The sequence below is a fragment of the Rhopalosiphum maidis genome, chromosome 4 (assembly GCF_003676215.2).
Source record: "Rhopalosiphum maidis isolate BTI-1 chromosome 4, ASM367621v3, whole genome shotgun sequence".
In the NCBI taxonomy this organism is placed as follows: domain Eukaryota; kingdom Metazoa; phylum Arthropoda; class Insecta; order Hemiptera; family Aphididae; genus Rhopalosiphum; species Rhopalosiphum maidis.
In genome coordinates this window covers 9,106,690-9,134,324 of record NC_040880.1, presented here as the reverse complement: position 1 = coordinate 9,134,324, position 27,635 = coordinate 9,106,690, and the positions used below count along the sequence as shown (strand labels likewise).

At 25.1% G+C, this 27,635-nt stretch overlaps 1 protein-coding gene across 4 annotated transcripts in view; it reads left to right on the top strand.

Moving 5' to 3' along the window:
* Positions 1–27,635, top strand: part of LOC113550088 (small conductance calcium-activated potassium channel protein) — a 245,212-nt gene that overhangs the window by 111,754 nt on the left and 105,823 nt on the right. For all 4 annotated transcript variants that reach the window (XM_026951714.1, XM_026951718.1, XM_026951717.1 and 1 more), the window contains one exon: positions 5,693–5,812. In XM_026951714.1, the coding sequence (XP_026807515.1) occupies positions 5,693–5,812 (120 nt within the window). The remainder of the gene's footprint in view (positions 1–5,692; positions 5,813–27,635) is intronic.

Genomic DNA, 27,635 nt, shown 5'->3' with positions numbered 1-27,635 from the left:
CATATTAAGTAGTAAAAGTAACTTAACCTAAACAAATACAATATGGTAGACATTATTAGTGTTTAATTAAATTTTGAACTAATATTGACATTTATTAATTAAAAATTGAATTAAAAAATACCTCTTACAATCTCTCTTACTAAAATAATTGTTGAATAGAAATGTCTTTTTGCTTTCCAAAAAAAAAAAAAAACAAATAAAACAAATTTGGTTAAAATCAACAGTTTAAAAATATTTTAAATGTTTATTCGTGTTAAAGTTTTATGCGCGAGATAAGGGTATTCATTATTTAAAAAAGTATTGTAAAATAAACGTTTTAATAAGTTATTGAAAGTACTCGAAATCCATCCACACAATATATGTTAATTTAATAATAGTATTTCACTAGAAGATAGTTGTTATATTTAATTTAATTTAAATATTTCTTCGATAAGAATTATTATAAATATAGTTATTTACGTAGTTTTATAAGAATTAAAAACGTCAAACCACATCATACCTAAAATTGACACTTTTAGAAACTAAATTACTATTTGAATCAGTTGTTTTGTTTCTCAAAGATAAAGCATTGTTTACTTTTTGTTTAAATTACAGTGAGTTATGAAAGTTAGTGTGTACATTATGTTAAAATTAAACTACTCAAACGTTATTCACATAGATTATAAATTAAAACCCAAACTGGTTAACAAATTCACAGTAAGATGTATAATTTATTTATTTTTTTTTAATAAAATCATTTTTAATTAACTTATATATACACATTTCACAATACAAATAGATCACATATATATGACTAAATCTAAATAATTGTATACGATTTGTTTTATTTTTTAATGAATTAGGTATATTATGTTTAACGTATGGTCTATATTTGTTAAAAACTTATATCATCGTACTATGCATACAGATGAGTATATTTATCTATAATTAACATTATATATAATAAGTTATAACTAATGATTAGTTATTAGAGAAATATATAAATTTTCATTTGAAACCATTAAGAAAAACAAATCGATTCAGTAACTCAAAATGACAATGGAAATATGTTTCTTGTTTTATAAAAAAATATACAATACATTCCGTCAGTGTATCAGATACTATGGTTTTGTTTTTTCAAAGACAAATCTCTTTATCGTTTTATTTTGTTTGGTTAGATAAATAATTTAGATTTGACTGTCTGTGTCTTTTATTAATGTTACAATATTATATTTAAACGCACCGTCAATAAAAAAAATATTTACGCATTAATAAAATAATAACTGAACTTTTTGATAATAATTGAAGTCAGTGTTTAAATGTTTTATTATTATTATTATTATTTTTGTACTATTATTTGTATTTTAATGTATAGGCTGTAGTTAATGAATCAGACTAAAAATCAAATGTTAATATCTCAGCTAAAATAAAATACAAACAATTTATAAAAAATATTATACATTATGAAAGTATTTAATAATATAATAGTTTATAAAATAATAACAGTTTTGAACATTATAGTTTTAGAGGTAGTTTAATAATAGTAGGAATAAAAATTTCTAAAGTTAAAATTTATTTTTTAATTAAAATTGATAGTAAAATTGTTTTTATTTTAGTAAAAATATTAATTTAATAATGAAATTGAATGCTATAATTACTTGATTTTTTTTTTATACCTTAATTATATGAATTTATAACATAATCACTATTATAAGCTAAAAGTGTATAATGATTAGTCATTAATATAATAGAATAGTTACAGACTAGTTCTTTTTGAACCATATTTTACTAAAATTTAATATACAAAAAAATGCATAAAATAATGAATACAATTAATCTTTTCATAATACTTTTCAAAATTATTAAAATATGATAGTACATATATTTTAAAAATAATACTTGAGATAATTTTAAAAGTTCATGTAATCAATGGCACTCAGAACATAATTTAAGTTATAATTATTATTTATTAAGGTTGTTAATTTGTTCTTTTTTCATAACCATGGTAACAATAATTAATTACTCCAATAATGTCTAATTTTCGTATTTTGTTTTTTTTTTTTTTTTTTAATAAAGAATTAAATATTTTTTCATTATTAATAATATTATATTTTATTTGTAAATACCAAGATGAGTAATTAAAAGTAATTTATTTTATTATTCCATCGTTCAGCAACATTTAATGTGCAAAGAATTCCATTCGTATTTTATGAAACAAAACCTTTTCCATACAAACATGAGAAGAATTCTATTGGTTGTATTGTTTCTATATCACAATTTAATATTTTCCATTAATCGGATATAATATGTGTCACTAAAATATTTTATAAGTCTATAATTTATTCCATGATATTTAAAATTTGTTATCAACATAATTCTAATCCTCGTGTATACAGATAATTGTACAGTGATATGAATATACCTACTCGTGAAATTAAAAAAAAATAGTTTCTAAAAAATGGGATTTTTCTAAGAATTAATTTTTAATAATTTATAAATTATTATTTTTTTTTATATCCAATACGAACCACGATGATTTTGTAACGACGTCACCAGATGCATCACATTTTTATTTAGGCATCTCGTAGATATTAAATGTAAGGTATGTCTTGAAAATTATATAATTATATTCTGCTGAGAAAGACTTAAGCAGATCAGCATAGCGTATAGCACAATCGGTAGAACTGCAGAAGATTAATTCAATTACCTACATAATAGCATTTCAACAGTCACCGATACGGTGTATCAGTTTGTATATGATATGAAATATTTCGTCCAGAAAAGATGGTTGATTATGTTTAATAGAGATACCTCCCCGATGTCGAATGACACGATATTCCCGAGGGCTTTAAAAATAATTACAGTTCCCGCCGGTCACGTTGGTAAAGTTACTCCATAACGGTATGTTTTAATTAAAACCTTAACCCAAGTACCTACTTTGTACGATAGAACATAGTGTACGTAGTTGATGTCTAAATACAATGAACAACGCTGTTTTAGAGTGAATTTCAATTTCCAAACACTTCCTGTACGAATAAGAGAACAATGTAGCATAATTGGGAATTTAAAATTAGCACAATAGTATATGGGTAGGCGAATTATTATTACGTAATATTTTAGATCTGTCGTTCCTACGGCAAAGTTGTTTTATCGGTAACAGCCTTCTGTTTGTTTTGAGAATTTTTAAATTTAAATAATATGTATAGGTATACCATTATATTATGATATGCATAGTAAGTCAATAACAAACTCAATTACTAATATTATTTCATACATACATGTTATTACTTATCATTATATGTACTTATATGTATAATTGTAATTAATTGTACAGTTAAAATTATCATTACATCAATATATCTCACCATTGGAAACGTTTTACAAAAATATAATTTAAATTGTATTATCATATTATGAATTTAATCCTACATGTGATTTTTAAAATAAATGTCATTATGGTCGCTGAACTGAACAGTTATTTTGACAAACAATCACAATAAATTATCAGTTACTTGTTTCAGAAAGTATTTGTTATAATATTTATAATATAGAAACAATGTTCACTAATAAATAATTAAAACTTTGATTCGTTTAATTTGTTAATATGTTGGTCCTACCTACCAGATTATAACCTCACTAAATACAAAACCAATTTTAAATAAAATGTAATGTTTTGAGGAAGAATACGTTGGAGAATATTGGTTTAAACGAAGTGTACGTGATTGTTTCACTTATAAATTCGTTTTTATATTCTAAATATTGTGTTTAAGCAATAGCATATGCATAGTCGCATATTTAACTGCCTAAAAATCACTAAAATATATTACATTATGCTGGTACATATTAATTGTCAAATTACATTTTCGCTGCAATCTTAAACAACTTTTTATCTTGGCAATAATTACTACAAATAATTTTTATTTTTTCTTGTAACTATCTATTTTTGTTAATTGATTATTATACAAACACAATTTTAGATCTGTACAAAAATAAAATTGTTTACAAAATTAATACAAATACACAATATTTAATTTTATATTATACCATCATTCCAACGTATTTCTTATCCTGTAAGTATATAAATCGTTAACATAAATCGATATCGTTTACCATGAATAAAATTTGATATTATGTAATAGTTACATAAATTATAAGCGGTCCATTAGACAAAATATATTATTTAAATTAAATAATTGGCAGACTACTTATACCATTAATATTTTTAAAGTATACTTATATTCTTATTGAAATACTTTTTTTTTTTAATATTAGTAATATAATAAATTTAATTAATTTTTACAAAAATATTGAAATTAGAAACACCATCAAGTGTATAAAATATTATAAAAAATATAAAAAGTTTTAAGTACTCATCAATAATATTTTTAACTTTTAACGAGACAATCAAAATCAATAATCCAATGTTTATGCCTATACATAAGTGCATATTTATATATTTTTTAGATATTTTGATTTCAGTATGAATTATAATGTATTATATATTATAATTTCATACCATGATTTTTGTAATAAATTTTCAAGCAATCAAAGAAATTATACATTTTTAATCACAAAATAATTTGTAAATTATACCACAGTAACAAATAGTTCCAATTCGTTATCAGAAACCATCCTTAAAATTGAAAATCTAAGCATTATTACTAATCAAATAGACAATGATTTAGACACATACAACAATGAAAATAACGTATCATTGTAAAATCAATACATTCATCGCGTCGCTCAGAATTTAAATAAATATGGACACAAATTATAAAATATATACAATTGTCACTTCACTCAAATTAATCGTGAGTCAAAGATAATATTTTATTGTTTAATTAATAGTTATTGCAGTGAAAATAATTGACAATAAAAAAAATATGCATACTATTCATTATTTATCATATTATATAAACCTGGTTACATTATCATATTTGTTATGCTAATAAAATGTATTTGCATATTATAATCAATACATGTATGTTATTACGTATATTAAATTAGAAACCAGAGAAGTAATAAAAATGATTCTTTGTAGAGAATAATACCAATTCAATTTCCATAGGTATCTGTTTATATTTAAACTTTAAAATTAAAAATAAATTGGATAATATATTTCAAACTGTCTAAATCTAAAGTTAAGGGTTCCCTACCGATTCATTAGAAGTTTCAAAACTTCGAAGTTACTGTAGTAGCTTTTAGGATTAATATTATTCAAATATTCTAATTTCAATAACATGAAATACATATTCAAACAGTAGGTACATATTTTATGTAATTTTACCATATTTGCTGCTCGTTTGTATATTAACTCTGTATAATATAATCATCATGACATGTTAACTTTTTTTATATATATAATAGCATGTTAAAAGTACATAATTTAATAATATATATATAATATAATGCATGCCTTCATATTTCACTAACTACATATAACGCCTTTTTTTTTTATGAAAATGCTCTATTAAACTATTTATTTAAATGCGAGTATTCAACCAATCGCCTAGCATATTTTATTATATTATTTTAATTCATGTGCAATAAAAATGATATATTATTACCATAATGGTACTGCAAAATATATTGTTGAATCAGAAAACAATTTGAACTAAAACAATATATTTTCATAAAAATATAATTTGTAATGAAAATTATATATTATTGATTAGTTTGATTTATACAAAACATTATTCTATATGGGATCCAGGCGGGAATCCTGCTCTCAGCTCAGACGTTGGCGGCTCAGGGGACTCAGGCGCGTCGGGCACGACTCAGACGTGCATTGACAGAAGCTGCGAATTCAGACACAGTTCCAATCATCAAAACGGTACAGAATAAAAATACACACACACACAACACTATAATACTCAACACACATGTTTATGGTTTATCTGAAAATTATGTTCACCGATGCCATTATTATTGAACACACATACAAATAGCACAAGTTTTTGCTCACCTCCGGCTTCTCGGACATTTAGCAATTAATTTTAAATGCACGAGCTTTGAATGCAACACTTTATACACTCCCCCACTCCGTAGTACAAACTTTTTACCAATGACATGCTGTGAGTGAAACAGATAAACGACGCTTCAACGAACATGAGTCATTGCCTGCCGTTTTTATTGGTCCCTGGTTATATTCCCTCTTACTTTTATTTTTGCAATAACGTTAAAATTGTGACTAAAACGCACATTCTGTTATAGTACAAAAAAAAAAAAAAATGTATCAAAAAAAAAAAAGTAAAATATGATAAATTGCTCACTATTACGATCTTTTCTTCCGACAACAAAACACTCAAAGAGCGAATCATTCATCTTTTTACAAATCTCTTTATTTGACAAAGCATCCTAAAATGTTTTACATATCCCATATGTTGTAATTACATGTGTCTAGTTAAATGCTGTTCGGTACGGTCGATGTAATAAAATCATCGTTACAACTATAACAATAAAACGTTGAATTATAATTTTTGTTAAACGTGTCAATTGTATTTGTTTATTTTTGAAATATTATATTAATTGAAAAGGTAATTTTCCTGATGTAATTGTTAAACACAAAGAAAAAAATAAAATAAAGCGTAACACCAAAAAATGTAATTCTAAATTTGAAAAAAAAAACAAACAAATGGATAATGTACTATCATGCTAGATAATAATTTATACCAACAAAAATATACGCATAAGATATTATAACCACAGAAACATAAAGTAAGGAATATTTCAAGAATTATGAAATTTGAAAATGTTAAATATATCATGGAGATTATTCAAGAACTTAAACTATTATAAATATAATGTATACATGGTATTTTAAAAACAATAAATTAATTTTGAATATTTCATAGGGGAGTGATGTTATAAAAATGAATAAACAAATGTTATTTACAAGTATACTTAACCACCTCTTACACGGATGATATCGAGTAGCTTGTTGCGGACTCACCTTAGTTGAATAACAATTAAGCGACAATAAATAAAGTCAATTTTAACTCGTCTGTTGCTTATAAAGTCATCTGTTGGCATTTATATTATTTGTGTAATGTTATGTATACTATGATAGACTATTGAAAAACAATTGAATAAAAATCCAGATCTCAAAATAAATGAATTTATTTTATTCCTCTAAAATGTATAATTAGTATTTAATATACTTACTAATATACTACTACTTTAATTAAGCAAATAATCTTATTAAATAAAAAAAAACCAACTGAACTCATTCGGAAAAAATTGAACATGTTTAGATAAATTTAATTATAATTTATGTCATAAAACATACTAGGAGTATACTGCATTTATTTACTCACTTGCCATAAACTCGTATGATAATAAGTACTAAAAAATTATATTTTTAGTTTTTAAGTTCAATACTGTTCTTAAAAAGATCATCAATACATTTTTTATGGATAAACTTTTTAATTTACAATTTAAATTTCATTACTTGCCTACTTAAATAATTAGGGAATAATAACTATTTTTTTACAACACTGTAACGATATTATATCTAAACATTGTTTCATATTGAATTAGATAAAAAATTATAATGTAATAATTTCATACTAAACCATTTTATTATTATATAAATCAACAAAATATGATTTTTAGTTATTAGAAAATTATATTTTTTCTTTTTGAATGTATAGTTTTTCAAAAGCGTTTTAATTATATCAATGGTTTAAAAATAATAAAAATATATTAAAACATATATCATGTAGTACACATTATATAGAGTATAATATTATTCACGATGGTAAAATATAATCCATGACCATCATCCATCACCAACTTATGGACCCTTGTCGTTATAATTCCATGAATATTTTGTAGTTGGAAAAAATAATATGTCGTATCATGTTCGTATTATTATTATATATTATTAAATTTGTATATATATATATATATATATATACAAATAAAACACGATTGGCGTACATTATTGGATAAATATAATAATAAACCAATTTATATAATATATATATATATATATATGTACGTATGTATATTGTATAATAACCAAAATAGATTAAAAATTCACGAATAGTCTATATTAGATACTATATTAGAATCTTAGTTTAAAAAATGCAATTTGACGTATCAATTTAGGTTAAAAAATTAACATTACAACTTAATAAAATAATTTAAACTTCTCTCTGACATAATACTGTGCTCACATTTAAAAATGAAATTAATAACAAATTTAAGTTTTATTATATTTAATTACATTTTACTCAAACATTATATGTGATTTTTATATATTATTTTAAATTTAATATGTATCATTATTATTTATTTTAACATAAACTATTGTTAATGTTGATTGAAAAGATAAAAAATCGGATGTATATAACTATTATTATATTAATACATCTACATTATAAATGTACCCGAATAAAATATAATAAAAATATTGGCTATTTATAAATATGTTAAAAAATATATTTTTTGTGAATATTATTTCTTATCTTCTTAATTAGCATTCCGTGATACTGAGAATATACATGTCTAGCATGCTTAGGCGTTAATATCTAAACGAGCTTAATTTATTTCACACATTCTAACGCCATGAAGTTTTCGGCCTCAAAGTGTATCAGAACAAATAGACGGTATGATCAATACTGTGTCCCTCGTCTTTCCGTTGTATTATTTTCCTCGAACATAATCGGTACACATTCGCGAAAACACACATCTACAACATATAAGTAGATAATGTTTTTGTTTTTGTTGTTATGTTTCTTTAACCATTGTTTCCAAACGGCTTTTATATTTAAATGTTTGAATTCTCAGATCGATTCACTACGTCACAAAATATATATTAAACAACAATATAAAAAAATATATATTTAAACAAGAAGTACTGGAGAATTGGTGAAACGCCAAAGATTGACGAAAAAGAATAAATTTGTTTATTTATGCAATTCGTATTCAAATTAGCAATACAAAAAAAAAAAAGATAGATAATTAATCCTTTTTTTGTCGTTATTATTATATGATTATGAGTGTGAATACGAAAGAGGAGAAATTGTAATTAACAACTTCCAAAATTTCCATAAGTAACCCTTAAAAACTACATAAAAATAAATGATATACATACATACATAAAATATACATCTATATATATATAATATATATTATAGGTACTTGGTATATAAATACAGTTTATAAAATAATTCTTATTATGCTGAAATATAATTTACCGGCATGGTGTCTACATTAACATACAATTACTTAAATTTATAATTAAAAAATATATATTTAACACCTAGCTTAAATTTGCACTTAAATATACGTAATTTATGATGTTTTTAAAATTATACGCTATTATAACATTTATTTAAGAACAAATTTTCCGTTTTAATATTTATATGGTATTTAATTCATACAGCAATAATAATTTATTTCTTTAAGTAATAAGTCTTAGAAAAAAAAATTAAATTTTCAACAATAGACAGGTCTCCCATTTGCTATTAAATACCTATGATAAATTGTACTAATATCGGTTATCTTTATGTTACATATTTTGAATACGTTATGTAAAACAATAATTATTTAAAATTTTTTTACATCAATAGAAATATTTGTCAACGTTAACTCTTTCATCTTCTATTTTATTAAAATAATGATAATTTTAATAGTAATATACGATCCAAATGTTAAACACTTAAAATTATTGATTGAAAATAATAGAGTATTATATAGTTAAATCGACAAGTTATAAAAATAAAAATAAAGGTTCTATACATAATTTAATGTACATACACTATGTATTTTTTATAAAATGTATTATAATGTATACATATGAATACACTTGTTTGTATAATATATTATGTTTACATTTATTTATGTAAAAAACTGGTTTAAGGTATATATTATGTATTCATACCGCGTAGGTAGGTTATGTACGTTAAACAGTATTATCATTTCTAGATTAGTTTATCGGAAATTGGTCAGCCACAACCTACCCTTCGGGTCAGGTTAACCCAACAGTATTTTAGCATAGTCATATTGTTGTGATACAATATAAAGGAACTGTATACATTATACTCATCGCGGATGTAACGACTTCCTTGTGTGTTCTCCTGGACCATAATATCCGCCATACTATGCAAATTGTACGGATGTCTATTAACCTATGCAACAGTATTTTCGACAATAATGCACTATTTAGCAAACAAAATGCCTCTAAAAAAGGTTCTTTTTCTTGACACATAATGATAACCTTTTTTTTATAACTGAATGAAATTCAAATTTTATGTTATCACGAATATTCCAGTATGGAATAAGTCGATATATTTTCCAACCCAAATGTCAGAAAAAAAAACTAAGTAAACATTCAGCGAGATGAACTGTCTTCTATGTACGGTTAAAATATTATGACTTATTTACACTACGAATGTATTCAAAACTATGTTTATTTTTATACTCTAAACTCTAGTTATCAAAATCATTGATGTTCATTGAAATTGTACGAAATATTTAAATTCATTTTCCAATAAAAAATATTGACTCATAAAGTGTAGTATAATAATATGTTAACTATAATCATATTATATAATACATTTTTTTTTTTAAATGTCCATATTATAATATTTAGGATGTAATTTAAATGATCAAATATATCAATTGGTATAGCAGTATAACAAAAAAATATTTTTAATAATTGTATTCATAATATTTTTATGTTTATAATTATTATTTAATAGCATTTTATAAAATTGTATTTAATTATTTTTATAATTTAATAAAATTAAATACTATTAACAATACAGTGTACTTTTATAGAAAATTTATAAATATTTGTATTGAACTGTAAGTTATAATAGCTGTAACTTGTGAACTTTATTAATTTAATTAATACATTTAACTTAGGTCAGAAATATTTTCAATCTTCAAGATTTAAACTCGACTGGACTATATTATTTTCAACAACTTTTTTTATCATATGTTTTTGAGAAAACTATATACTTTCGTTAGTATGTACATTGTACGGCGTATACACTAAAAAATTGCAAATTATTATTTATTTAATTAATTATAGGCAAAATCCAATATATACAGAGGCATACGATGAATACATAACAAAAATGTAAATAAAATATACTGTATATTAACCAAAATAATTAAGAAGAAAAAATGCGGATCATCAATTGTGATTGTAATCATATTGGAGAGTGGCTCGTTTCTCAAGTAGTTAGTTGAGTGCTGTGGTATGAAAAACAAGAATTATTACGGGTGTTTCGAACTGGTACCTTTTTATTAAGAAGTACGAGGAGAGATGGAGAGTCAATAGAGCCAGAGAGAAGTTTACAAAGAAAAGATATATTATGTTGGTAATGACGATCGGCTAAGGTGAAGAGATTTAGAAAGCGGAGTATAATCACGAGGTTAAAATTGATATTAACAGTAAATTTTACGAAGTTTATATTTAAAGTTGTCCAAATAGAGTTAGTTTATGAGATATATACGTTTTGCAAAATATTGCAATAAATTTAAATTATTTACTTGTTGTCTTGATTTATATTGTTATTTTATGTTTTAAACATTTACTTTTATCATGATATAAGCATTATAAGCATTTATAAAGATAAAATTAAACTGAATTTAAAAGTTAAAAAGTTAAAAGAAACAATTTTTGCTTAATATTGTTGACCTCCATGCTTAGTTATGCTATTTATACCACAGCATTTAAAAACAAATTCTTCATAATTTAGATAATTAAAAATAAATTGAAGCAATCACGAGATAAACTTTGAACAACACAATCGTTATTCACACGAGTTAAAATCTTATATTTTAAATTTATAAAAATGGAATTTTACAGATTTATTAACGATATATAATAATTATACTAAATATTGAACGTTCAAAAACTATATTTTAACAAATTATTATTTTTTTTATGTATTTTAATCAATAACTTTGAACATGCATGATGCTTAATGTACTCGTATACTGAAAATTCTTTTAAAAAGACAAAAAATAGGTGAAAAAATGTAGTAAAAATTATGTAGGTGCTTTAGGTAGATCAAATTAGATAAATTTAACAATAGATCTATGTGAAGAATTGGTTGTGATATAGAATGGTCCAAGAAACTATATAAATCCCTCCTCTGAAATAATTTTAAATTTCAATACCTATTAAAATGGTTAGCAATTTTTTAAACAGCTTACGAAGCATAATATAACCATTTTATAATTTTATTATTATTATATTGTTACTATAAGATTAAACTGTATTGTTGATTGCATCTGAAACTTAATATTTTTCTACTTTAACTCGTAATAAATAAACGGTAATTATTTATAAAATATAATTATATTAAAAAGATGATTGTAATGAATAATTAATTGTTATTGTATTATTAGATATATTTTTTTTTTATTAGAAAAATAAACAATCTATAAAATGTTTGCACAATAATTTGATGTGGTAAAAGCATAATAACACCGACGTGAAATGTTGAATGAGTTAAAATGATAATTAAAAAATATCGCATGTATGAACAATTATTTTAAGTATTTAATACTATAATATTAAATTCATCTAGAAATGTATTTAACACTGATTTAATCAATCATACTATGTTTTTATTGTAAAAACGAAAAAATGCCAATAATGATAGCCATTTACAACTGCATATTGTATGATTTTATGAAATAAATATTGTAAACAATAAAATATTGTCAATATTAATTTTGAAAAACATCAACATTACTATAATCGTATTTATATCCAAACACTTGTCCTTGCTACATGACAAAAATATTAAAAACAATTTTCATAGTTTCACATATGCACGACGAATAACAATGACTTTTGAAGTATTCATATTGTATTTTGACACCTTTTTTTTAGTATTATTTCCGTAAATATTATATATTATATATAGTATATATCGTACATTTTATATTTTACTAGACCATAACAACTGTACATCTTCTACGTAAGCGTTTACTTAAATAAAAAAATTATAGAGAAAAGAAAAAAAAAAGCGATAAACAAGGGAACACTATGTATTCGAGACATGAATTGTACACCAGTTACTGGTTAAATTCCACGGGGATGTCGACATGACCCTATACAGTGCGAAAGTTGTGGTAAACATACAAAAATAACAATGTCAGAAATCCGCTTTATTATAGCTGGTAAAATTATTGACTTAAGATTTGAAATAGGGTGTTTTGTACTTTTATCACACTATATTATTACTCGGTTATATACATATATATTATATATACTGTATTATATCAAAAATATATATATATATATGGTATACGTATTTATTTTTGCAACGGCAATATTATGGTAATGAACCGTCAGCCGGTGGAGTAGCACCACTGCCTTAGCTATGATGAGCACTAAAGTCAATTCTGGATCCCCAGGGGAAGATAGTGGGTGGAAAAAGTTGAGGATGCCATTGTAACGATTAGTCGTTCCTCTTGTCCACCGCCAACCAGATCTCGGGCAGCGATATTAAATCACGATAAAATCTTAAGTCTTTTACGACAGTCTATTAAACGCTTTTGTTTCCTCCCTCAAGGACCTCGTCCATTTTTTACATCTACAGAAATCGTTATTTCCTCCCTCTCCGTCTTTTTACATTCGACTACCGCCGTCTCTTTCATTGCCACGTCGTCCCATCTAGTATGGTGTCGTAGTACTACAGTACCCCGTCAATCGGGCAGAGAAAACAAAGAAACGAAAATAATCAATACACCACTCATTCCGTCCTCAACTCACTTTCTTTGACGATAATATTATTATTGTGTTTCATTTATTTTGCATCTGGTCCAACCATTATACTGACTTCGTTAGCATACGCGAATTTTCAGAACTCAATATGGTCCCTAGGTACAACCTTACGTTGTTGAAAGAATGACAGATTTGAATCAAATATGTATAGACGTTCGTTTCATTTAAAACTAATGATGTGTTTGAACGATATTTGAATATCTGTATTGATATTTGCCGCTAGTCATAACTTGGTCAATAACAACTTGCGATTATTGCGCGTTTTACAAAATATTCAATATCGAGAAAAACAATTTGAACTATTGAATCAATAAAAATGTATATATATAATTTAAAAATTTAAATTTTGAACCATTACAATATATATAATAAACATTCTGTACCAAATTATAGATTGTTTTTCTATTTCACTGATTCTATAAGTATTGTAAATAATAATATTTTTTGGAAATATAATTATTTATTTACTATATATATATATCTTGGGCTCAGGACTTGATCCATCTCCATGTATTTTGTGGTGTGTATCTCAGTGAAGATTATATAAATTTGTTTTGTGAAATTATGAAATTAAGTACAAAGTTTATCTTAGGAGTTGGAACATTTAATCATAAGACTGTATTGTGCAATACTTTTATTTATATATGCTGTTTCTCTGATTTTTTTTACGATTTTGGTGCAATAGTTGCATATTTATTTTATGAACATATTTTGTCGATTTTAATGAATAAATATAATATATTTATATTTGTTTGTTTATTTTATATAACACATATTAATGGAATAATCCACAAATATAGAAAAAAAAGACTTTATATGAATCGCACTTTATTATTATTGAAATATTAACAATCATTCGAAAATAAATTATGTAAATCGAATAACAAAACTAATAATCGACGATTAATATTTAATTTTAAATTAATAAATACATCAAAAACATGAGATAATGAAATGTTTGTATAATAATTATTATAAATAAAACAAGTAGGAAAATTGCCTATTTAATGCGCCGTGTTACTATGTACCAGGTAAAAATAATTTACTATCTTTAGTATCTTTACTGGTATAATATTAAAATTAATATGATACAATTAAAGTTATACATATATATATTTATTTTTTTTATCAAATCTGTCCATTTAAATAATTTATAAATAATTGTATTTACTTTCCCATTTATTTATTAGCGTTGACAAAATCAAATTTTAATAGTTATATAATAATGTATTTTAATATGTAAATATTTAAAAAAAAATGCAAATACTTATATTTATAATAAAATAAATGTAATTAAATAATCTACTGATAGTAACTATGATGATAAATTGATAAGTTCAAAAAAGTAAGCTTAAAGTTTCTAAGTTATGTTATTTCTATATAATGTATACTTACAACATAATAATATTATGAACTTGCGTTTTATCTATTATATGTATTATCAAATACACATACAGTAACTAATAAGCAATATGTATTATGTATTAAATTTGGAAAATAAATATTTCATACGATTTGCTCAGCTTTAAAATGGAATTACATTTTATGAATTTATAATAATGACGTTTTCTCCATATTAAACTAGAAATTTTAGAAATTATTTACATCTTATATATAAGGTATTATGAACATATTAATAATAAACGAAAATAATGGTTATGATCCAACGTATTTATCATATTTTACTCGTTTTACAGAATAAAAATCGGTAGGTTATAGGTTGGCTTTCTAAACTTTTAGATTATAATAATAAAATAAATACAGAATAAGTATTGTTTTTAACACTACATATTTTTTACAACAATATAAGTAGTATTCACCGTGAAAATCAGTTTGCAAACGCACGATAAAAATGTGTATGAAGTAAAGTCGTATTTTGTGGAATATCGTATTGTTTGAATTCACTTCGAACATTATTGCAGGATCACCACACATTATTCGAAACCAATTCAGCGAAGTACGGTGCCGATGATATCATTTGCTATGTATTATTATGTACTTCATGAAAGGGTTAATAAGTGGACAACGACCGTTAAACTCAACTAGCCGGAATAGAAGTGCATCATCATCATTATTATTATTATTATTATTATTACTACATGAGACTATATACGGGCCCAATAAACCTAACCTATCTCAACACCTTCAAACAAACGAGTCTCGTCGAGACGGTCATGTGTTAACACCACTCAGCGAGTAGAGTTTTCCCATTCGTTTTTTTTCTTTTGTTTTGCTCCCGTCGTCCCGCGACCTTTCGCCCGATTCAATATACCGACTGGTACGGCATGTAACGGCTAAACTCATATATGAATACACACACACACACACACACATACGTATACGTGCACGTGCTTACACAATGGATTATAACACCTGACCGAAAGGGGTATGGCGGAGGTACCAGAAGGTTGAATAATTGAATCGATACGGACCAACAAACAGTGCCGCCGGCGGCGGTGTTGTCGTACGAACGGAATATACAAGTCGGATAACTGCACAAGACGCGTGGGATATAGAGGGAAAACAGATTTTCATCATAGCGCGCGCTAATTGTCCGCGAGTTATTTGTTTGGAATGGCTTTGGGCGACTACCTACCCCGCAGCAGTGGCAACAGAGTATATCTGTGTGCGTGTGAGTGTGCGTGTGCGTGTGCGTGTGTGTGTGTGTGTGTGTATACATTATATAACGACACAACCACTGTAGTGTGTCGCGTTTCACCCCTTCATTTGCACACCAGTCATTGTTTACCGTCGATCCTCGTCGTCGTACAAACCCATTTACAAAACGGTCGAAAGGGTTGTTTGACCGTGTTAACGTCCGAGGTTTACGGAATTTACGATTGCTCGACGACGTGGGTGGAGGGGGGTGGAGGAGTGGTATGTAATACACACACACATACACACAGATAATAATGTATAGGTACCGAAGGGTGTATGTATAGTGTCACAATATTATGTGCGGCGCCGCGAGATAAACCCGATTCGGTTCACTATAAATACGCAGGTGGAATTTGGGTTAAATTGCTCGACATGTATACCTTCGTGGTATGCAATAGGCACGACGTTATTTAGCACGTCGGTTAAGGTTTGGCGCAGTATTTCAATTGAATTTCGCAGTTGTTCATCAGATCATAAACGGTCTAATCAGTAATAACGTTTTACAATAGTCGTATGACGTGGTACAGTAAACGTGTTCGAAAAAACCTTTCATGCGCGACACCAAATATCGTAAATACTTTAAATTGAAAATTAAAAAAAAAAAACAAGCGACGACTACAAATGGATTTTTAAAAATCCAATAACTTATACGTTTTTAATAAACAATAATTTATTATATATAGATATTAACGACTTATTTTTAGTTATTTTTAATTAGAATTTATTCAATGTCATAACAACAAATAAAAGAAAATCTTAAGTTTGTATAAATAAAAACTTTCAATATTATTAATGTGGATTTCTTGATACGTCCAACTTATGTTTTCCGTTTTCTAACAATGTACGTCAAGGTAAATACGAAACTAACAGTTAATAATATAAAAACAAAATACGTACAAGAATTCAATTTGTATTTCTTATTTCATCAAAGAGTATATTAGTTATATTGTTCCTTTTGTCTTCAAAACAAATTTCTACATAAATTTGCAATACACTTTCTGTATAACACCAATAAATCGGTTAAAAGCAAATCAAAATAATGAAAGTATAGACATATAGATACGAATTATTTGGCAGACTTATCAAAATTTTTCAAAATTGTATTTTAACAATGTCGATAGTTGAGAACTTAATAACTAATATAAATGTATTAAAAACAAATATTCGATAAATATCGCAGTGAATAATATTATTAAAGATGCTATATGGTGCAGTTTATATCATATAGCTGCGTTAGTATTATTAAACTATAAAAAATACTATATTTTTAATTATAAATGTTTTTTTCTTATATTATGTGTATTATTGTGTTCGTGTATATGACTACTGACTGTATATGATAGTATATAATTACTTTAAACTGAAATAATAATTTAACTAAGATTCAATCAAACGATTAAATTATTTATCAAAGGTATTATAGATTTAAATACCTGATTACAAAGTATTAAAGGCATTTACGGTTAGTCTACACAAAATACATTATTTAATATGGCAGAGGCCTGATTTATTATTTACATTCATCAACATAATATTGTAGGTATTCGTTTTTCAAAACCTTTTTTAAAATTGCAATCAATATTACAGTCTATAGTGTTATCAAAATGTTTATATTTTTAATTAGCTATATCCACACTTAAACCCAAAAAAAATATTAGTTATCAGATTTTGTTTCTTTTATTCTTTCTCGATTAGGTATCATAATACTTTAATTAAATAAAACGTAAATAGCATATAATATACATAAATATTCAAAGTATAAACACGATAATTATTTAAAAATACCTAATACATTTAGTTGTTTATCTACTTTAAAAGTAAGATATGCCTATTAGTCTTGGAGGTAATTATCTGACCTGTATGAGTTTCAGGATACAAATTAGGACCCTTGCCAAACCTTGAACATATATTGTTTCAATCAAGTCATTCCAGGCAATAAATTTAAGCCAAACTTAACAAACAACGGTATTGATATATCATGAGTACATATAAGTCTAGTTTGTAATACGAGGGAAATACTTTTGTATTTTTACAACATACGATTTATTTGATAAAAGAAATACAATCCACCGTATTAAAGTCAAACACATTATAGTTCAACTTGTTATTTCAAGCGTATATAATTTGTAATTTATGTTTATTGTTGGGAATATTTTAAACATTCATCAAAAAATAAATTGTTTGTATAAATTATCCACATTGAAAATGTTAGCTTAATCAATATAAAATACTTTAAAAACATAATGCTTAATAATTATTATGGTACAAATAAAAATTAAGAATTTTTACTCTAATTTATTTATTTTAATTATAATTGAATTCTGTTTTTGATATCTCTAAAAACTAAGTTTAATTATTTATATATAATGCACTTCAATTAGTTTTTAATTTATACTTTTAGAAACGTTTGAAGTATGTTATAATAATTATTACGAAATTCAATCGGAAGGGCGTTGCCATATCCATATGATAAATCGAAATAAATATTAACCTAAAAAAATGCTACAATAACTAAAATGTAACGTAATGAATTTCGTTATTTTTAAAACATATTTTAATTCAGTAGTATCACATCTGTTTATTGGTTACAGCATTATAACTACAATTTCACGTAAAACTTAATAGATATTTATCATTATTTTTACTATATTTTCTGGGAATATATTATTAAGTTTAATTCTAAATCAGTATTCAGTATCTACCTATTATTTTTTTTTGTGTGTACTATTTTTAATTACATGATTAAAAATAAACACTAACATAGTAATCAGGAATGTCAATAACTATTATTTTCAAAAGTTTTTTTTTTAATTTTCGATCATCTTTGGTAATTATAAAATCGTTTTAAAGCCATTGCACCATGTGTTTTTTTTTTTACATCAACGGTGCATATTATCAACATGACGGAAACTTAATTAGTAATTTCAAAAATAGGATGAGGGTCTTTTCAAAATTTAAATAGAGTAACTGACCACTCCAAGCATACGAAATGCCGTCATTTATGTCAGACCATACTTCCCAACCACTTCATGTGCGAATATTCTGCATGAGCGGTCTAAAGTACATAAATATAGTGGTCAGTAATTTATTGCTTCAAAAACTTTTCAAGGTGCACTCAAAGAATATTAAAAAATGTGTAGGTAAAAATAATGGTTCTGAAAAAAAAACATTTAAAACTTGGCTTAGCTAATATGTATTTCGATTGTGTGTTTAACAAGTATACTCAACTAAAATTGATAGAGTTTTACTCAATATCAAAAATTAAATCGATATACCTACGTATTTGATAAATATTATATTTTTAAACAAGATTATAACTTACTATTCAAAGTTTATAGTAAATTAGTAAATAGTAGTGAAACTTCTATAGAACGAAGTCGATTAAGCAACAAAAAAAAATTCGTAGTTAAATTCGTATTAAAATGGAAGTTTGTTATATGAAAGTTTATGTTTAAATTAAAAATCATATTTTATATTTTTGGTGATTTTATTTAGTTAAAGAACATCAAATGTGTAAAAATCAGAATAAGATAAATATAAATCTTAATTATATTTTTTATTTTACAATTCGTTCTTGCTTAAAACATTGATTTTTATTAATAAAAATTTTAATTTATTTTGACAATCCTTTGATATATCCATGTTTATTCAGTAATATACAAAATTACTTAAACAATTGCATTTATATTTAATTGTATAAACATTCATTTAAAACATTTGTATTTACAAATTATATTTATTTCATTAAATCCCCGCTATAAATGTGGATAAAATGATTTATACAGTAAATAAAAATGGTTTCAAAATATAATTAATTTACTCATGATAATCAACTACTTGGTATTTAAAAAATATTACGACCTTTTAAAATCGTCCATTTAAGACTATGTACCCTGCAGTGACCTTTTCTAATGGAAAAAGGCGTAGCCGCTTGTATGTTAATTGTTTGAGGGGTAAAACGGAACGAAAGTAATTATACTTAACTGAAACAAGACTTTAAATAAAAATTCATAGCCTTAACGCAAAATTCAATTATTATTGTAGCTGTTGCCAATGTATATTAAAAAATTCAAGTTAAATGGTTGTCTCTTTCATCACTACAAGATATTATTATTCTAAGGAATATGGTATTTTTTCACACAAATTTGTATTTTAAATCATATATATTATAATATCATGATTTATACATTACTATTATTTTTACTCTAAATAATATAAAATTGTTACATTATATTGTTAAAATTATGTAAAATAGTGTAATAGATAATCTTAATGAAAAAAAACATTGAATAATGAACGTACATTTAAAAAAACTATAAATCAACAACAAGAGAATAGGAAATTTTAAATATTAAATATTTAAAGCTAAAGAAATTAATTTATTTCAAAATTTACAATAATACATATTTCTTGTATAAGTGTAAATTATATAACAGAAATACGAAAAGTTAATAATTGAATTATATTGTGTATATATAAAAACAGTAGAGACGAATTAAAAAATAAATAAATAATAATAATAATTAAAAAAACATATCCTACGAATATATTGTACTTCAAACTCAGCTGTATTAAAAATTCAATAATTATAAATTTATGCATGCAAATGTTTAAGGAAAATATTTTGATTCAAATGAAATAAAAATAGTCGTAGCCAATTAAAAATAAATATCTAACCTGGCATAAAACGAGACTTGAAAGTCTCGAAACGTTATTATCGTTGACAATGTTCTATGATATCGATGTTAACTACATCACTTTTTGACAACTTATACCAACGTTTTGTGATTGAAACCCAACCGCGATTGAGAATATCTTTGAAATCCGATACATGTGTGCGGGACTTGTATCTATATAAGTAGGTGCTATTGATTAATCGCCGCTCAAATCCTTTTATCGCCAAATTGCGACCACAATTATTACTGCGCAGATTTTTCAGTGCAGTATCGTTTGTAGCATAATTAAAACACCAATGTCGCAAATTAATAATAAACATCTAGTACAATATGTAGAATAGTATTATATTGATGTATATTCCAACCTACACGGTTAATCGATTAAAAGTTTTAACCCGTAAATAAGGAGCTGAAGTTTTTCGATAATTTTAACTCTGCGTATTGTATTTTTCGTCTGTAATGTATGCTCGAGACTGTCAAATGCAAACGAATTGTTATAATTTTGACATCGTTATTTCCGAAGTAAAAAATAACCGCAGAATATATAAATCAATAGCACCTATTAACAAATCGGCGTGAATATGAACTTCTATTATATTTATTAATTGAAAATCTACGCCGTTTGATCATCATTTAGTTTTTCCCTGTGGTCGATCTCTGTTGACGCCGGTAAAAAAGAAGAATGTGTACGAAATTATCATTATTTTCGTTTAATTTTTCAAGTTTTGATTTTCAATTTTCATATTTTACAGTTTTTCCTGTACTCCTTTCAGATTCAGGTACTGAGGAGTATAAAGAAAAATCTCTATTTGATCGGTTCCGATAGATAACTGAAACAGCATTTACATTAAAACAACAACTTTATGTATACTTACAGATAAAAAAAAAAAACGCGCACAAAGTAAAATTAAAAAGATATTTGTTACAATTTGTAAGAACTTATACGAAGACAGAGATTACGTATTTATATACATATTATTTTAGTTCACGTAAAGTTGGGAATGATTTTGTATTTTATTCGTTCCACTGTTAAACTTTGTAACTTTTTCGTACCCTTTCTATTTTATAATAATATACTATAGCTGATCCTACTCGGTGTTGTCCATGACAAATTAAATGTCTTTGGGCCTTGGGTTAACTCTGTCTTAATATTCGTATATTCTTATTCTTATACACAATAATTTAGGTAGTTTTTACCAAACATAAAATACAGATCTAATATTATATCCAATCGTATGATCTAATTTATTTTCTGTAACCAATGGCAACTCTAAATATAGATAATAATTTATTCGTTTTTCATGAGCCAACAAATCACTGTCCGATCACCTCTTTAAAATTCGAATTTCGAAAATTATTTTCTTAGCACGTCCCCAATACCCTTATGTGGTGGTGTGAAGGTACCATAAACATTATTGTTTTGGCGTTACGTGATTATGAACCAGTTAGTCAGGATTTCTACTTTTATATTTCATACAGGTCACGTATATTAGATAATTTGATTTATTTTTTTGCTTAAAATATCATGAATATAAGTAACAGAAATCTTCTATCTGCCCCATTCGCCATTGCGATTAGTGATAACTCTCTACAACTGTCACTACGGAAACAAAATGGAACAACCAGTATTTTACGTACCTGTCCATTGTGTATAGAATACACTGAAAACTCGAATATAAATTGTAATCATCACTGTTTACAATAAAATGCAATAAATTTAGTGTATTATTATTTGTACATAAACAATTTAATAGCGTTATTCGCGTGAAGGCTGTCGTAGTGGAAATCGCGCATATTATCTACAGCCTAAATACGCATGACTGTGTTTTGGTACGCAACATAATATTATAGTTATTACAAAGGGGTGTACATTTTCACCTCTGGAAAATACAATGATCGCTCGTTATAATTATCGTGATATTATCGATGGTATGGCCTGTTCGTATATTATGCACAATGCACATTCAATATAATCATTACCGCGCGTAACCCGATAAATATTATTAATGTCATTATTGTTCCAAAATAAGTGTCATGGCATTTTTATGCAGTTCTCGGAGCAATTGGCCTACATAATACATATACCTACACAATTTAATATAGTAATAATAATAAAACCTTTAGTATAGTATGTTTAATGTTTATACTTTATAACAATATATACATTATACATGACGTATATATAATGTATGTATATCGGATGATTCACCAAGAATGCTCTCCCACATTTTTTCATTTAATATTTAATTTCATTAAACAAATTTAAATATTAAAATTAAAATTGATATGAGTAATTTTTGAGTTATTTTATTTTTATTTTTAAGAATAAAAGTTCATGTTAATGGGCGTTGAAGGTATGAAAGCTATGGTGATTAAAAAAATTTTAGTAATTTATATTAATCTATCAACATTTATAATCAATTTTAAAAATAGTCCTAGTATAATAAATGCTAGCCCTAATTTTACATATGACTTATATTTTTGTAAAATCATTTTTTAAGGACTTTAATCCTGAGTATAAACATTTTAATTAATGAAAAACTATTTGTTTGAATTTTACAAAAAAAAGATAAGATTTTTGATAAAATGATCTAATGAATAATTATTACTCAATAATATTTTAATAAAAAATTACAGATTGTCATGTGAAAATAAGTTTATACCGTCACTAACCGATGTGTTCTGATAGCTATTTACGGAGAAATATACGAGTGGAAAATATCTGCCCTCAAATGAGTACCATAAAAAATTGCGACTTTAAGACACATCATATATAGACAGTCATAAAACATAGTACGAGTACATGAATGATGCCCGTATCCAAAATAGTAAATACATCAGGTATTATACAATCGATAATACTATATTATAATATTCTATACAATACCTGACTAGAAATCTCGTGGGTTTTGTGTATATATTATAATATTACACTTTTTAACTGTACTCGGCTATTTTTGAACCAAACATAATAATTGTCTCTAATTGCTACGAGTAAGCTTATGCGATCAGCAAACATGTACTGTGAAACGCTATGAAAAATAACTGAACAACTTAAATAAGTTACAATGAGTGATCGAAGGGTGAAGCTCGTAGTGAACTAGTCTTGTTTTGCTTTTCTCGAGGCGGAAAAAATAGTTATTGGAAACTAATAATTAATCATCAAGATTCAAATATCGTACCGAAGACATTTCGTCAGAAACGTAATGGTATACCTCACTTGAGTTTTTATTTTAAACATACGCAATGGTTTTTTAGGTACTATTTGTTATGCAACTGTTAAAAGATAAAAAATACACTTTTTTAGCAAGTTTACCACCAATGAATATCAATCTTCAAATATGCAAGGATAAACTTTTTATATAAGCACTGTGAACAAATGTTTATAGAAACTATAATGTAATTTTTAAAAAAATTACAAAATAAAAAAATGGGACATCGAATTCCTCCTAATCTGTTATATAATATACACTATACTCGCATATAAAGTAGTAGTTGCAAATAAATTGTATTACATTTGACTTTTATTAAGACATTTTTTACTGAATAAAACGATAAAAATTATTAAAAAATTCGAAATTCTTCGATCAAAGTTATACTTAGACCAAAAAATTAATTAACAATTACTATCTGAGAAATCAGCAACTCGTATTTGTATTATTTTTCAAAAACATTTCGTTTACCTATTAACTAATATCTAAAATATTAGGATGTAGATATTCCTAAAAATAAAAATAAAATTGGTATTTGAGATATTATTAATTTCCTCATCGACAATGCAAAACGTTTTAAATTAATTACTTCTATAACAGTTGTAGATAATATATTTATTATTGGTACATAATAAATTAAAAATTAAAAACAAACATTCATTGGAAATACATTTTTCTAAAAAAAAAATATATTTATTATGTTTTATTATTTTAAGAAAACATTTTGTTTTTAAATATAAAATTATGATAAAATGAGAAAAAACGATATTACATTATTTAGTTGATTTTGTTGACGTGACATCGACGTTCATTCTTACCTTCAATCTAATTAAAAAATTACTTTACCACGTCAAAAATTGGAGCCGAGCTTAACGTTTTTAGCGTAAATTATATTACAATTTTTGTCATTCCACTGATGGTTTCCCGGTTACAAATTGCCAATTGGTTGAAAAAAAATATAATTTATATTAATATTTTACTGTGATTATTACTTTAAATAATTTAATTATTATAAAAATTAGTGAGATGATTAGAATACATTATAGGACGACTACTGGCGGTGAGGTCCAAATCCGGATTGCAGAGGACATAAAGCTGGACCGTAAAAATAGCTCAATAAGACTATGTAATTAATTAATATAAAGATTTGACGAAAAAATTGTTTGTCCGGCCCTCGTTTATTTATTATTTTAATCTTCCGGACTCGGATAGAAATTAATTTCCGGCCCTTGTATAGAGTTTTTATACATTTTAATAATGACATACAATTATTGATGGAACATCACGTCGACTGATATATTATATTTATCATATTTTGTTAACTTAATTGCTATTCTGTTTTTTCTAACATATATAATATGAACTTAACATAATAATATCTAACCAGTTATTTATTAATATATATGGTTTATAGAAATGTACGTTAAACCCTTTAACGTTTATTTAATCGTGGTCGCAGAAACCTGTAGAGTCTAACTTAAATTAGATGTACTTTTGTTTATGAACTAAAAGAACTTATTGGTAATTTGATATTTTTATATCTTGGATATTTTGGGGACTTTGTTACGAGTTTACGATAAAACAAATAGTTTTTAATTTCAAACTACTTACAAAGATGAATTTGACTTAAACATATATTTTTATTACAAACAATATGTAAATAAATTATGATTAATTAATGTGATTGAAATATTACAGATGTTTTGAAAATCACATCTTCCCGTATTTATAAACAAATATTAATCATTTCATTATCATATAATTCTTTTTAATAAGGCCAGCTCAACATTTATTAATATTGAAATGTAAAATTAACAATTAGATTTGTATTTTAATACAAATTACACTACTATTATTATTTATTATATATTTTAACAACGTATTCGGAGTAGATAGTATTGTAAAAACATATTAAGTTAGATATAGTTTGAATCCTAAAGTGAGGTCACATAATTATACTGTCCTCTAAATTATTGCCTTCTTTTGGTTTTGACTATTTTTAGTGATAAAATTATACCTATAACACGGTTATTTCACAACCATTTATTAATTTCATTTTTTCTAGTGCAATAATATATCTATTGCGGTATAACCTGTCGATATATACATATATAATATATATCAGAGATGACCATAGTTTTTTTGATAAAGATCTATAACACATACAGCTGTTTTGTTTACAATCATCATTCAAATATTTTAGAGGAGCTACTAAATGTATATAAGAATAAATTCGAACAAAGGTGGATTGACATTTAAATTGTATTCAAGTTACTATTTTTAACGACCCCTGATCTATACAGTATGTCACTACATAATTTAAAAAAGTACTTTTTTAATATGTTTAAATATTAGTAATTTTATTTTAGTAATAAATGTGTGTGGTTCATGTGCAATATAATTTTTATATTATTACTGTATACTTTTATAAAACAGTTATCAAAGAATAATAGACTTTTGATTGAAGCATAAAAATATACCATTTCATCGAAAATGTTTTCATAAATACGTATAAAATCATTCTTAATCTCTCAATTATATAATAATAATAAGTAATAACGATAACAATACACTTCGTGACGCACATGTGGGTATGATATAGAAGGACTTCGACGTTTTTTAATATTTAGGCGTATAAGAACATTGAAAAGCTTGTGGCATAAAATAGAAACATTTTTAGAATAACGTCATAATTTATTCTCATCCAAATTTCTTTAACATTTCGATTGCTATAAAATTAACGGTCTTTCCACATAGCCGGTATCCAAAATCCAAGACGTAAACGACAGATGTGCATTTTGCGATACGCCTTTAATGGCAATGTTTTTGTTAAATCGCTATTTCGGCTTACAACGAAACGCATTAAAATAATAATATGGCACAAGAAAAACAAATTATTTTACCCGCGGAATCGCGTATATTATTATAGTTTCATAAATTGTACTGCTACAAGACCTCGTTCATATATATATATATATTTATTATTTTTAATTTATGTTTAAATCACTTTTATTATACCATGTGGTCATCGCATTTTGTTTTAATTATTACAAAAACGACAAAAAAATATTTATTTAAAAGACATTGTTCGACCATGGGGTAGAAAATTATAATTATTCTCTCGATGTAGACACGGCAATGGCATAAACATAATCTATATGACTATTATTTTACCAAATATTGTGTTTTGCACTATGTTAATTTTTTTTTTTTTTTAGTTTGGAAGAGTAAATATCATATGAAAATGTTTCTATTATAGTTTTTTGTGTATTCTAATTTGTAATCTCCATTGTTTACATTTGAATACAAAATACTGGTGTGGGTATATTTTGAGTTTCAACTATTGTGTTT